The sequence below is a fragment of the Ursus americanus genome, chromosome 26 (assembly GCF_024610735.1).
Source record: "Ursus americanus isolate L20-20 chromosome 26, mUrsAme1.1.p, whole genome shotgun sequence".
NCBI classification, from domain to species: domain Eukaryota; kingdom Metazoa; phylum Chordata; class Mammalia; order Carnivora; family Ursidae; genus Ursus; species Ursus americanus.
Window position 1 is genome coordinate 14,893,164 of NC_142152.1, and position 15,286 is coordinate 14,908,449.

At 52.5% G+C, this 15,286-nt stretch overlaps 1 protein-coding gene across 3 annotated transcripts in view; it reads right to left on the reverse strand.

Annotated features, from left to right (window-relative positions):
* ACTN1 (actinin alpha 1) overlaps positions 1-15,286 on the reverse strand; it is a 92,319-nt gene that overhangs the window by 18,251 nt on the left and 58,782 nt on the right. For all 3 annotated transcript variants that reach the window (XM_045807964.2, XM_045807963.2, XM_045807962.2), the window contains exons 4-8: positions 11,872-11,958; positions 9,903-9,990; positions 9,256-9,334; positions 6,538-6,619; positions 5,158-5,243 (exon numbers count right to left, since the gene is read on the reverse strand). In XM_045807964.2, coding sequence (XP_045663920.1) covers positions 5,158-5,243; positions 6,538-6,619; positions 9,256-9,334; positions 9,903-9,990; positions 11,872-11,958 — 422 coding nt within the window. The remainder of the gene's footprint in view (positions 1-5,157; positions 5,244-6,537; positions 6,620-9,255; positions 9,335-9,902; positions 9,991-11,871; positions 11,959-15,286) is intronic.

Sequence of the window (15,286 nt, forward strand, 5' to 3'; positions counted from 1 at the left end):
GAGACTGAGAAAACCGGTCATTATCACCAGGAAATCTGCCTTCGGAAAGAGAGCGCAGACATCGCGGAAGAAGAGGACTTTCTTTAGAAATGGCAATGGCCCGTCTGCAAACTCCGCGGGGGCGCCTCCGCCCTCGAGGGACAGACCCGCTCCCACGGTTCCCTTTAGCAAAGAAGCAGGTTCCCAGAATCCAGATTTGGTTTTAGGGAAAAAAAAAAAAAAAAAAAAGGACAGGTAGCAAGTTCAAGACCTTGACCCGTTTCTTTCGCTCACTGCGAACCCCGCCCCCCCCCCAAGCCTACGAGATGACACTTGCTCCTACGCTGGTCCCTTTGCAAAGAAGTTTCAGTCATCCACCACCCCTAGTCCGGGAGGCCACAGAGGCCACACAGGGAAGTAAGGCGTGTGGGACAGAATCGCTGCGGTGGGAAGCGAGTGAGACCCCTGAGGCTGGGACCAAGGCCTAGCCTCGTTGTCCCACTTTCTAGTTTTCTAGAAACTGTTTCTCCCGTGGCTACAAGAACTACATCACTATGGGGGACTTAGGAGAGAGGTACTCAGCACCACCAAGTCATAAAGACTGCTCAAAGGAGAGATTTGCTCTAGCGGAGGAAAGATTCATTCCCTGAAAGAAACAGAAACTGAAGCGCCATCAGAACACCAACCCCGGGAGAGTCCTGGCCTCGGGCTCTTCCTGCAAGAGGAGATGGGCTGCTTTGGAACCCGAGAAGCCAAACCAGATCGCCCAGGCCTTTCTGATGTTGACAGAATTTGCATGAGATAAGGGACATCAGCACAAATATCTTCAACGGGCTGAGAAAATATTTTATTACACTGGGCAAAAGGATTACTTCTAAATGCCACAGGAAGACTTTTATCAATTTGTGTTTACCTTCCCTTGGTTTATTCTTTCATGCCTTACTCTAAGTTGTATTATTATACAGCTTTACATGGAACAATCTGTTTGGTTTCGTATTAGAGTTATTTTTTGTAAGTCAGGGCCTATTATTCCCGGAGTACTGACAACTTCGCTACCCCACACGAAGCTTAGCTATCCCGAGCCAGACGGCCGCTCTAAAAAGCAACATTGAATTCGCTGGTCCAGGTAGTTAATTAAGGTGACAAATGTAGCCAAATGACGCACAATGGCTCTGCCACCCACAATCTACAGGGATTCATGTGAATGCTACCAAAATGTCATCTGTGACCTTTGTAGTCAAAAATTTCCCAAATCTACCTAGAATGGCCCATTTCCTTCCTCCCACAGCTCAGCCCTTCCCCGTGTCTAAATCAGCACCCAGGCCTGGTGTCCCCACCAGTGGGGCCCTCAGGTAAAGGGGCTCAGGACACTCCCCAGTGCCATCTCCGGCTTCCCCTGGGTGCCTCGCTCTGCGCAGTGGGAGAGACCTGGCCACCAGGGCTAACTCGCCCTCCCCTCGCAGGCTACACTATCACACCTCCAACTGTCACACACGCTGTGACTGCCTTCCCCACCCTTGCCACATCTTCACTTGAGGACCCCTACTCAACCTCGAAGGCCCCCAAGCTCAAGGGCCTCCTGTTCAAGAAAGCACTGTGTTGTGCAGCCCTGCAGCCCTCCGGCCTGCCTCTCCCCTGCTCAAGTCTGTAGCAGAGTGGCCACTGATCAGTCCACAGCCACTGTTGGCTTCTAGGTGTAGGGCCCCCCCAGATGGACCGTGAATCCCTTGGGGGCAGAAGTGGTGTTTCTCTCCTGTAGATTCATAATGTGAAAAAAAGCAACCGACAGGCCAAACGGATAGATGCAAACATTACCATCTACTCCTGAAAGCATCCAGAAACACCTACAGCAGAGCTAGTCTGTGCCTTAGCGGGTTATTTCTCACAATCATTCCCAACAGACCATGAACTTTAAGGCACAAACTACATAAACAAAACCTGTTGCGTTCTGTTGATTCTCAATCGACACGGGGGAAGGGAAGGGGAAAAGAAAACTGAGAAAGAATCAGAACCCAAACCAACATGGCAAGCAGAAGCTGGCCCTCGTCCAACAGGGAAAACCAGTGATGTGTACTCGCACACCGTACGCCGGTGTGGGCACGCAGACTGCTCGACACACGCATGCGCACATGCACGGGTCACGTGCTGCCTTTCTAGTTCCTCCATCCAAGGCTTGACAAGAGAAAGACAGTGGAGGGGATGGAGAGCACTGGGCATGGGTTTCGGGATATGTCCCCCCACTGGCACGAGACACGGAGACAGTCAAGACAAGAAGAGTGTGTGGGTCTGAAAGAATCCTCCTTCTTCCATAGGAGAGGGCAAAGCTTCCCCTTCCCCTGGCCCGCTTGGCTCTAAGCAGTTGTCTGAATCCTAAGAAGTGGTTAGGGACAACTCTGGGAGGGGCTCCCGACCCAGGACATGAGGGGCACACCACCCTTACCTCACCCTGGCCCTACACTGGTGACCTTGTCCTTGAATGTGGACAAAAGGAGCATGAAATGGTTGCAACAAGGATGAGAGGGAGGCAGGAGGGCATGGGGGGAGGTGGCAGGAGGTCTGGGAGGGGGGGAAGCAGGCCGCTACATGCACACGCACACACGCACGTGCACACGCACACTCTTGCATGCACCTGTCCAAGCATTATCATCAGCCAGGACACAGGGAAGGCCAGTGGCAGCAGGCATGAAGCCCAGGAGAGAACCCCTGGAGGAGCAGGGGAGAGAGGGGAAGAGCTGGAAAGAGGAAAACCCCACAGCAGAGCGCCCTCTAGCTATGGATGCAGGCAAGCGGGGAGGGGGAGGGGGAGGGGGAGGGCGGGCCTCTGTGGTTATTAGGGCTGGGGGCCCACCCAGGAAGTAGACAGATGCTGCTCACACGCTGGCTGAAAGGTTGGGGACTCAGAGGGGCCAGAAAATCTTGGCAAGAGAGCAGTAGCGGAGGTGGGACAGAGAGAAACAGGAAGCAAGAGGCAGACCAGAGAAGAGGCTGGAAGGGGCTGGGGATCCTGGGAGGGCCAGGACACCTGTGAGGAAGCCTCCACACGGGACAGCTCTCCTGTCTCCGTGCCAAGGAGGCAAGGCCTGGAAGGCAGGCGAGGAGGGTTCTGGGTGCCTATGCAGCCAGGGAACAGGGCTGCTGCTAGCCCATATGGTGCTTCTGTGGGATGGGTTAAAGCCGCCTCTTCCCAAGGCGCTTCTAGTGGAAAGCTATCACACTGATATGTTCGAGCCCGTTCTTCCTGCCAGCTGCAGGACTGCTTCAGTAACAACTATTCAGATCCCCATGGTCCACGGGGCACCCACGGCACCCCTGGGGAGTGTGCAGCCTGCACCACGCCCATGGCAGGCCTGGCTGGGAAGGGCGCTGAGCCTCCGGCCTGGATACCAGAGAGAAGGCAGGAAGATTTCTTCCTGCCCTGTCTGCTGGGTGATTTGCGGGGATGGTCTTGCCTAAGCGGGAAGGAGAGAAAATGAAGGGGTCCTGAGTGTTTCAGGGAACGGTCAGGAAGCGCAGCCAGGAGCTGTACCACTTCAGGAAAGGGCTCCTGACTCAGGGTCCAGGGAAGGCACTGAAACCACAAGCTTCCTTCCCGTCTGTGGCCTCCACTAAGCCCAGGGTGTACGGACAGAGACACGGGGGCCAGACTGAGGCTGGGGCTCTCTGGCGCCTTCAGGTATCCTGGCCAAGGTTCAGAGAGCACAAGAGGCAGGGGCCTCCGCTAGTCCCTCCCGTCACTGCAGGGGCTGCGCCCCACGGGACTGTTGCTGGAGCATCCCGGGAGGACGGAAGAGCTGGACGGAGGGCGGCAGGGAGAGCGGGCGAGGCCGAGGGAGAGCTCACCTTCTGCGCACCCAAGAAGGCGTGGCAGTGACGTGACACACTAGGTCACATGGCCTTCCCATCCGGCCTTAGCGAGCCTACACATCTGCACAGAGAAGGAGAAGAGGTTGAGAGGAGAGAGGAGGGCGGCAGCGGCACAGAGCAAACCCAAACAGCGTGGTGGACAGAGAGAACACAGGACGGTCGCAGAGACAGCGAGTGAGGGAACGGGCAGAGACAGGAGCAATGAGATGGTGGGAGGAGAAGGGGGCAGGGAGGGGAGAGAGCACAGGCTGAGACAGGGAAGGGGGAGAGAGAGCAGAGGGGAAGGCTGGGCAGAGGTGGGGGGAGCACCCCCATCATGCACGTGGAGATAGGTCACTCAGACTCCATGCGGACGGTGGGAAATTTGCCTGAGCACATCCACGTGATGGGACAGGTGCACAGCCCAAAACCATGAAGGCCCAGCCTGTGGTCTGTGGTTGTGTTGACCTGCATATTGTGTTTCCAGGGTCCTGCCTGTGAGAGGGGTCTAGAAGAGGGGCTTCTGCCGCCTGAGCTAAGCCTAGTAAAAAAAAAATCTTCCAATCTTCAAATCGGCAGTGTGAATGGTGCTCTTTAGGCGTGGTACCCTTGTGCAGTGTGGAACCTGCACAACTGGACTTTAAACTCAGGCCTCCCTGAGCAAAACTGAGCCAGGGCATTTGAAGGGGCTCACAGACGCCTACCTCCTCCCTCCCCACCCACCCCCCCACTACTCCAAGGGGTTGTGCTTATGTCTGCGAATACAGAGTGCAGAGTGATCCCACACGTGGGTCCCAGGCAGGATATAGAAGGATATAAAAGGCACCAGGGCCCAAAAAAGCTGTGGACAGATCTGCTAAATCATGCCCGTGAATGGGAAAAAGGTGGGGGCTTCATGACAGCTTTGTAAGACAGGTCAGTGAAGACAGGCGATACCCCCCGGGGAGCCTCATGGCTCTGTGAAAGCCCACAGTTCCAACAGAGGTGGGCACGGAGGGGCTGCTGGCCACTGCGCCTTCCAGGCGTCCAGAACCCCCAGCCTGATCTCACACATGCAGCTCTTCCTGCTTAAGCCAGCCCTCCGGGTCCCAGAAGGCGAGCTCTAGCCCAGTCTTCTCAGACTGTGGAGGAAGAGGAGAGGAGGGGCGGAGATGCAGGGCGGGAGAGAGCCGAGCAAGAGCAGCACGCCACGTTGGCACCGGGAGCTAACTCTACCAAAGAGACAGACCATCCGGACCCCGCTGCCAGGGAGAGGTGGGTAGGGTGGGGGGGCGCATGGTTTGGGGCCCAGCATGAGGTGTGCTGCGCGAGGAAGGAGCAGGGGGCCCCAGGTACCTTCTGGGCTCCAGAGAAGGCATGGTAGAAACTGGACACGTAAGTCATGATGGCTTTCTCATCCGGCCGGGCGGTTCCGACGATGTCTGTCAAGAAAAATCTGGAGTTAAAAGCCAGCTGGCGAACACATGATGCACTTCCTGATGTGATGCGGAAGGAAGCTTACAGAACCTCTAAGTCTCCTTGCCCAAGTGCCAAGCCTGAATCCTACCTGCTTCTGGCATCAACCTCCACTTCCAGGAATAGGAGAGGTAGAGGGAGCAGAGAAACCGTGTCCCCAGGAAGCAAACAACAAACCCAGAATAAGGAACGTTCCATGAGCAGCTGGCCCTGTTTCTGCAATGAGCTCAATGGCAGGAATAAAAAGGAATGGAGGGAGGAGGAGGGCGCTTACAGATAGGAAAGGACAGAAGAAAGAGGACAAATGCCACGTGCAGACCTTATCTGGATCCTGGTTAAAACAAGCCAACCCTCAAAAGAAACAATCAGGGAAATTTGATTTTGAATTGGACAGTAAATATACCAAGGAATTACAGTCACCTTGCTAAGTATGAAATTTGTTTTACGGCTGCATAAGAAGATATCCATATTTTTAAGGTGTGTATTCTGAAGTATGCAGTGGTGAAATGCTGCGATGTCTGGAATTTGTTTTAAAATATTTCAACTAAGAAAACAAAGGGGAAAAAAAAGTGGCAAAATCTAATTGTTTCTTCGGGACGATGCGCCTGTGGAAGTTCTTATACTACTCTTCCTGCTTTTGCATAGACTGGAAAACGGTCCCAGACAGACATTGTCACCAACCTTCACCTCTCCCTCCCAGTCTCCTAAGGGCCCAGTCATCTTTTTAAAAAGTCACTTGCTTTTCCATAAATGCCGGTTGGCCCCTCTCTTTCCCCTACAAGTTAGGTGTGGGTATAGACCCCAAACCCCTCACCACCCCTGTGAAGTACCCATCACTGACAGCTCTCTGTGAATTCACATGTCAACAGACTTCTGTTTGCTTTTCTGTGAATCTGTCTTTTGCCGGTCTAACTTAGAGGATCCCAGCGGGAGTGCCTAAGAGGGTAGGGGCAGAGTTTTTCCAGCCCCTACAGCAACGAGGGAACGCTGTGCTCCCCCCCAGCGCCCACTGCCCCAGCCCCAAGACAGAGACGAGAACAGGCAGGTGCTGCAGACCAGCTTCCAAGACACCAGCTGGCCTCCCCCCCAAACCGCAGGCAATGAGGAATCCCCGACAGGCAGGTGCCCCTGGGCTCCCCAGATGAGATCACAGAGCCAGGCCTCTTCCCCTCCCACCTCAGGCTGCTGGGGCCCACCCATCTCAGCCACCGGCGGGCAGGTGAGAGAAGAGCCACTGAAACAGAAGGAAACACCTTTTACCTTCCGCATCCAACATCTTGGGGATGTCCAGGTACTTCTCGGCCACATCGAAGGCTGTGTTCAGATTTGTGAGTGGGTCGTCCTAGAGGAAGAAGAGGATGAAGGCATGGGGGGCCCAAGAAGTCACTGGTCACCCACATCTGAGTGATCAAAGACAGGGGTGCAGGGAGGACGTCTATGGTCCCCTGGGCTTGGTCCCCAGGGCCCAGCTCTGGGTGTACAAGGCCGGCTTCACCTCTAGAGCTTGCTGGGTGGGTGTTTAAAGGGCCATTTGTCCTCCTCAAGCCTCAGTTTGTCAGAGAAAGAGGGCGAAGAATGCTGGCCTGCAGCCCAAGAAAGAATGGCTAAGAAGTACACGCCAAGAGCAGATCACTGCCTGGGCGCCGCTCGTCTTGGCTTCTGGCTTCGGCTCTGCCAGCAGCCGGTGCGACGGCTCAGCGACCCACCCTCGGTTTCCCCTCCGCTATCGAGGAGTTGGACTAGGAGCCTGCTCGCATCCCATGAAATTTGGGGGCTCCTTCAAAAGCCACAATTTGACTACTCTGACTTCTGCTACCATCTCCTGGGGACTGGGGAGGATGTGGAGAAAGCGGGGCCCATGGGCGCCATGGGTGGGAGTGCAGACTGGGGCAGCTGCTGGGAGCACAGCATGCAGGGCCCTCAACCAGTTAAATCTAGGACCTGCCATATGACTCAGCAGTCCCGCCTCTGGGTATACAGCCCAAAGTACCGAAAGCAGGGACTCAAATCCCTATGCGCATGCCCATATTCCTAGCAGCATTATTCACAAGAGCCACGAGGCTAAAATAACACAGCTGCCCATTACCAGGCGAGCACACAAACCAAAGTGGTGTCCGTACAACGGACTATTATCCTGCCTTCGAAAGGACGGAGACTGACACCTGCTACCACCTGGGCCAGCCTTGAAAACATTCACTCGGGGAAGTAAGCCAGACACAAATACTGCAGGATTCACGTATATGAGGCATTTAGAGCAGTCCGAGTCATTGCGTCAGAAAGCAGATGGTGGCTGCCGGGGGAGCGGAGAGCGGGGTGTGATGGTTTCCTGGGTGCAGGGTCTCAGTTGTGCGGGACCAAGAGCACTGGAGACATGTCCCCGCCACCACCCCGTGCACCTCAGCACGGCTCAAACGTTTAGATCATACATGTTTTGTGTTCTTATGTATGTTACATTTTATGTTATGTACGTTTTACCACAATTAAAAGAATTTTTTTAACGTGGGTAGGAAACCACCACACAGCAATGGGAGTTCCTTGCTGGTCCTTCCACACTATGTCCTGGTTCCCCAGACTAACCTAAAGCAACCTGGTTTTGTCAGTGTCCCCATTTGCTAAGACAAGAAGCACAAAGTTACAAAGAAATAAATACTTTCATCCAGGATGCTTTCAGGAGGAAACTGCTCAAAATAGAGAAGGTGGAGTCCTTCTGGGAAAGTTTTTTTACAGCTTTCAGAATGATAAAAAAAAAAACAAAACAATGCCAAGCAGTGAAAGTCACTTCCGTCCAGGGCCTCCAGCAGCCGTCAGGCCCCGGGCCACACCCGCTGGCCACACTCAATTTCTAGGGACAGCCAGGCTCTCACGCCCAGCTAAGGCCACAGCGGGAAGGAAGAGCTTCCCAGCCAGAGCCCCAGGGCTGTCCCCTATGTCCAAACAGCAGCTGGCTCTGGCAACCTGTGCTTCCTGGAAAGCATCCACGGTTCAGTGGGACCAGGTCTGGGCTAGGATTTGGGCTGGATTTTACTGATGCTACTGAATTAAGGAGAGGAGACAGATACAGTGAAACAGGGAGACAAGACAAGACACGTGGGGGTAGGCAGCTGGCCGGGTAGCAGACAAAGGGCCCTAGGCTCTCACCTCCCAGAGGCCAAGACCGCCGCAATCTGTGGCACGGGGCAAGGGACTGGACAGCCACAGTCAGCAGGGCCCCACTTTATACGGAGTGGCAAACGGCTGTGGATTAACTGGCTGTCCCCCCCAGCACACAGACGCAGGGACAGACACACACCTATCACTGAGGCGCGTCAGGCAAACACTAAGGAGGTATGTGATGATGTCTCTGAAAGAAAATTCGCCACCTCTAGGGTTTCCTGCCTCGGCTCTGTTTGATTTGGCCACACAGCTTTCGGGAAGTCAGGGGTTCTCAACCTGATTTTCTTCCTTGTGAGGCAGCCGAGCGAGAGTGTAGGGACCCTCCCACCCACCAAGATGGTGGACCCCTGACTAAAGACACATGCAGGGCCAGGCCGCCGGCTTCAGCCTGGCTTCAAGCACTGGAGGATATGGGAGTCTACTCCTTTTCTCCCCCACGCCCTGGAAACTGAGGCCCTGACACCAATAGCTTCAATTATGGAAGGATCACATCCAATTTATAAACCCCAGGAAACAGCAGGGGAAATGTCAGTGGGGTCCCATCACCCCGACAACATGCTGCGGTGCTTCTGACGCGCTGTGGGCTGTTCCGTCAGCGAGGACTCTGTGCCGTGCACACGGGGTGCCCACGTAGCCCCCTGGTGAAGGTCTTTTTCTCTAACTTCTACAGGCTGTCTCCGGGGCCAGTCTGAGGGGAATGACACCCCTGATCATGGCCATGGGCTCTCAGAAGAGGGCCCCAGTCCCACCTGTCCACCTCCCCGCTACCCAGCAGGGACCTGGCAGCCAAGAGCCGGCCACAGAGAGTCGGGTAAGTGCACGTACCTTCCGCAGCTTCCCATAGTCAATCAGCTCAGGCCGGTGTCGGTGGATCAAGGCACAGAAGCCGAGGCCGTCCTTCCAGCTGCCCGAGGGGGAGAGAAGGTGGGGGGCAAGCTGCTGAGTGGGGCCAGGCACTAACTAAGGAGAAAGCTCTAAACAAGGACTGGGAGGGGGTCCTCCTTTTTTCCAGAGAGGAACACATAGTGCTTCGGAGCAGGAGTGAGGAGAAGACAGGATGGGAAGCAGCATTTCTTCTTGCCATAATCCCAGGCACCGGGGTCAAGATTTTGTGGGGCCTGGCAAGTTGAGACACCTACCACATGCAACTCTACCCTCCACTGAGGTCTCTGTTCCCCCTCCTTCCCCGCTCTGTTCCAGTGCCCCAGGCCGGAACTTTCTGGACACCTCCTTGGGGAGCTCCCCAGTGGCTTGAGCATTAACTAAAGGCATAGGTAGCAGCAGCCACATCAAAGGCACCACTGGGAGGGAAGGTGGCTTCAGAGGGTGTGTGGCATCCCCTAGAGAGAAACTTCTTCCCCAGGGAGCTCTGCTGTGTTCTAGAGCTGAGACTAAGCCAGCCAAAGGGGGCCGAGGGGTCTTGGGGAAACAGCCCAGGCTCTGCAAGAGCCCCTCAGCCCCCAGCCACTCACCTTATGTGGAAGTTCTGGATGTTGACGTTTTTGTAAGGGGCTGTCTTTCTCTGACACCACAAGAGCAGCCCTTCCTTCGCAGAGGTCTCTGTGAGGAGGGGGACGACGGGCGGAGAGGTCAGTGGGCTGGCTCAGTGCAGAGAGGGGTGCTGACTCACGGGAAGCCCCACTGTGACCACGGGGTCCATGCTCATTCACATGAGGGGTCCAAAGACCCCTAGATTCCAACCCTGGGGCTACCAGGCCACTAAGTCTGTTTCCTCAACAAAGTTTGAGCAGTCATTTGAGAAACAAAGAAGCAAGTGAGGCAGCTTTTACAAGCCAGCCACATAACACACTTACATACTGATACAATGGCCTTTTAAACTTTCCGAATATCTCCTCCATCATTCCCTTTTATTCAAAGACATGTAGCATTACAAAGTCAATCAGCAACCTATGTCAGGTCTACGTTTGATTGGTCTATGAAATCTAAAGTCCTGGGATCTCCACGTAGGGGCACTCAGGCCGTGCAGAGTGCACAGAAGCGTTAGAATTATCTAAAAAATAAAGTTTCCTTATATTTAATGCATGGATTGACACCATTGCCAGATGTGTGAAGCCGACACACGTCTGTAAGTTAAAGCAGGCAGGCGTCAGAGGAGGCCCCAGGAGCTCCCAGCACAGAAGGGTTGCAAACCACACTGCCCCCATGTGCTCGCATCTGTGAATTGCAGAAATGGTACCCAGCGAAGAGGCTTCATGGGTGATCTCATTTACTCTCAGTTCACAAAATGGACTTTAAAATGACATTAAATGATTTCTACAAAGATATTTCAAGCACAATTTTAAAAAATCAGCAAAGCTAATGCTTCCACTCAGCTCAAGTTCATCAGCGATATTACAAGATTAAAACAATGACAATTTAACCACAGCTGACAAGAAATCAGCCCCCAAAGAATCAAACTGATCTCATCAAGAAGGCGATTTGAGCGGATTTATATCCCCCATCACTAACGAGAACCATGTTCGAACTGACTACTGTGGACACCTTCTTAACTGCTTCAGCCCTAAATACCAAGCATCTATAAGTCAAATGTAGGCCTTCACATGGCTGTATCATCATGTGTCAAACCAAAATTTCCATAAGAAAGCTATTTATTCCACATTCCTCCCATCAAAATAATTACTTTGAATAAAAATCTTTATAAGATTCCTGGGTCACGAAAATGAATAAAAATATATTTTGTAAAGAATATGCATTTATTTATTTTTTCAGTAATCTTTGCACCCAGTGTGGGGCTCGAACTCACAACCCCAAGATCAAGAGTCGCACGCTCTGCTGTCTGAGCCAGCCAGGCACCCCATGAATAAAAAATATTTTTAAAATATTATCTCCATCTCACCTTTTTAAAATTTGTTTCGGTATGTGTGTTTCATAATACGAATATCAACACATAAATACAATTTATTACAAAATAAATACACACATATCAGATGTAAAGCTCAAAAAATGCTCGAGTGTGGAACCAAAAGTTGAACAAGATCACAAGATCGCGGCCCCAGACTAGAGGGGCCTCTTGAAGATCTGTGAAGTGGCCACCAGAGGGCGCTATGGGAACAAAGTGGAGGACCTCGGGTCCCCTTGAAATCCTGCCACGCCACCTTCTGGCTGCTAAGCTTTTCCCTGCCCTTTTGGCTTTAACAACCCAAGAGCCAATAGGTCCCCACAGCACCCCTGGGCAGTCCCAAAGTGAGTGGGATTCCCTGGGGCCAACATACCAGCGGGAACCAGCACCTAAACAGTTCTTATTTCTCTACAAACCAGGAGGGAAGGCAGATACCCGTGATGGGTCAGAAGCCCAGGATGTGGCCCACGATCAGGCCCCCACTGCCAGGGGTCGGGGGTTCTCCAGGCTGAGCTCAGGGAGGAAGACGTGATGGTGAGGGCAGGGACTTGGGGACTAATGAAACAGAACAGGACACCCACCTTCCACAGAGATGTCCTGGATGGCAAAACGGAGGATGATGGTCCAGATCATGCCCAGGGTCATTTTCACATTCCCATCCACGATTTCTATGGAAATGGCATCGGGACATGTTAGGATGGCTGTTAGTAGGGGCAGAGTTAAAATTCCCGGAGGGCCCACATCACTGTGTGTACCACGTAGGAAATCAAAGACCACACAGCTCCACTGCCAGGAAAAAGTTAAGTATGTTCTTAGAAGTACAATGAGGTATCACAGGTGCCAGGACAGAAGTCTATTTGGGGGTGACCCGGGACACGAGGGAGGTGTGATCAATTCCCCTGGGTGCATCAGGGAAGCCAAGAGAGACTGACAGAAGAGGGACAGGTTTCTAAATCATCACAAACGGTCTGGCAACTCTCAGTTGGGGAAGTCTGGGCAATCACAGCTCTCAAAATAGCCATCCACGCCCAAAAAGCCACTGTAGGCAACAGAAAGAAATCAATCCAACAAAGATTTATAAACTGACATCCTGAAGGATGTACCAACTCACAAATCAACTGCATGCTATGACGGGTATCAAAATGTGTATTTTTTTAAAAATCAAACAACAGCTTCAAGATCATGATTAAGCGCTAACCCACTAAACTCAGTCTAAGCAACACTTTTTAGACTTTTAAAAAATGCTATAAATTCTATTAAGTAATTCTTTTTTTCCCCCTGTACCAGGCCCGGAGGCAAGGACTACAAACATAAACACCTGTCTAAGGAGCCTAAGACATGGAGCCGTAGGGGGCTGAGCCCGTGACAAACGTAGACTCCTCACCCTCACCTGCTTCCAAACCAGGAGACAGTAACCCAGCCCCGTGGCAAGGTACTCTCAGCTAACAGTCTGGCATCCAAAGAATATCTTATTTTTTCCAACCTGAAAAACTGACTAAGGAAAAACCTAACAAGACCATGAGAAGGGGTAATTTCCAGGAACTCCCAATATCCTGAGCCCATGTCCACTAGGGTCTGCTTCCCACAAACCGGTTAAGCAAGAGTGGATTCCACTAAGGAAATCACATTCTAAGATCTTATCGCCTTCGTCAAAAGGGAGGGCAAAACTGCGGGCCGCTGTGGGCCCAACAAGGTGCAGAGCGCGGCTGCTAATTCCCGGCAGGGCGGGCGACTCTGCTGAGCCTGCATCAGGGAGCGGAGGGGGGAACAGCGTCCATGTCGGGCAGGGGACAGGATGTCACTCTTCCTGCTAACAAGGGCCTTCCATGCCCCTCCCAGAGCCACAGACACCAGTGGGACGCAGACCCGAGTCGGAGGGCCTGGGTGAGAGACGGAGAACTCAGGAGCATACAGCCATGTGCTTTCAGGAGTAAAACAGCCAGCCAGCACCATGCAGAGCACGCTGGGGGACACGGAGACACTCCATCAGTGAAGAACCAGTTCATAAAGATCTGGTGTTTAAAAAACGCCCTTTCATTTGCGATTTCCAATGGTTTCATCTGTATAACATTTAAAGAATTTATATAAATAGATAAGGAAAAAAGTCTAAGTTCACAACAAGCAAAAGACCTGAATAAATACTTCACAAAAACATGAAATACAACCAATTTCCAAGTATGTCAATCTCCCTTGTAATTAAGGAAGAGAACAGTTTCCCAGCTGTTATACCAGCAAAGTTAAAAAACAAGGAACACACACCTTGATGTGTGTTGATGGTAGCAAGGCTACCTACCGCACTGTGGCTAAAAGTGTAAATTGGTTTTAAAAAAATTCTTTCTGGGGAGCCTGGGTGGCACACTTGGTTAGGCGTCCAACTCCTGGTTTCGGCTCAGGTTGTGATCTCTCCCAGTCGTGAGACTGAGCCCCAGGTTGGGCTCCACGCTCAGCACAGCGTCTGCTCTAGATTCTCTCTCCCTCTGCCCCTCCCGCTCACGCTCTCACTCGTCCTCTCTCTCTCTCTCGAACAAGTAAGTCTTAAGGGGCGCCTGGGTAACGCAGTTGTTAAGCGTCTGCCTTCGGCTCAGGGCGTGATCCTGGTGTTCTGGGATCGAGTCCCACATTGGGTTCCTCCGCTGGGAGCCTGCTTCTTCCTCTCCCACTCCCCCTGCTGTGTTCCCTCTCTTGCTGGCTGTCTCTCTGTCACATAAATAAATAAAATCTTTAAAAAATAAAAAAAAAACAACAAATAAATCTTAAAAAAAGGAAATACTTTCTGGGAAATAATTTGGCAACAGGATCAAGCATCTTGAAGTTGTTCAACATTTTTTTTTTTTAAGATTTTGTTTATTTATTTGACAGAGAGAGAGAGCACAAGCAGGGGGAGCAGCCAGCAGAGGGAGAAGCAGGCTTCCCGCTGAGCAGGGAGCCCAATGCAGGACTCGACCCCAGGACCCCAGGATCATGACCTGAGCTGAAGGCAGATGCTTAACCGACTGAGCCACCCAGGAGCCCCAAAATCATTAGACTTTTTGTCAGTGAAATCTCCCTCTAGGAATCGCTGCCTAGTCGATGATCTGACAGGCAGAGTTAAGGCTGCCGTACGGGGAGCCTGCGGTAGGGTCATTTATCATGGCCCCAAGCTGGAAAGCGAGAATATACCCAGTACAAGATGTGATGGAGTAAATGCCCTGCCTGTCACCCATCTGCTCAGAACCTCCACGGCTTCCCACCTGACTGGGAGTCAAAGCCAGTGGGCAGTGAGGCCCTGACAGACTCCCACCCGCTCCAGTCACACGGCCCCCCCATAGCTCTCTCCTCCCTGGATATCCACGTGACTTGTCCCTCACCTCCCTCCATCTCTGCTTCATTTTCTCCTGGAAACCTCCCACTTTACTCCCTGCTTGATTTTTCTCCATCTGACACGTGTGTGTGTGTGTGTGTGTGTGTGTGTGTGTGCGTGTGCATGTGTGTGTGTGTGTTTTCTCTCTTCCCCCTTCCAGAACATAAGGTCCACAAGGGGAACAATTTTTCCATTTTGCATCACTGCTTAGAGCCCAGCAGAGTGCCCAGCACAGAGAAAGCCCTCCATCGTTTGTTGAATGAATGAATGAATGAATGAATGAGTACTGGAGGGCACTACACACATGCGGGTGAATGGGCAGAGGTTACCCAGGCCTGTGGGTGGGAGAACGGAAGGGCACTCAGGCTCCCCCAGGGCAGGACCCAGGTCTAGAACAGAGCGTAGCTGTGCTCAACGATTCACACAGCCACTAAAAATTACATTCATGAGTTTTTAATGACTTGGAGAAATCTTTATAATATGGAAAGTGGAAAAGGCAAGTGTGAAATTTCACGGACAGTGTTTCAAATACAGGGGATGTTTTTTTAACGTCTAGAAGAGGCTCCGGTGGTAAGAGGCCTCCATTCTTGACCTTTCCAAGAGCGGGGGCTGCAGCACCGGCCCCCACCTCTGCCCCATCCTATAGCCCCCTCTTG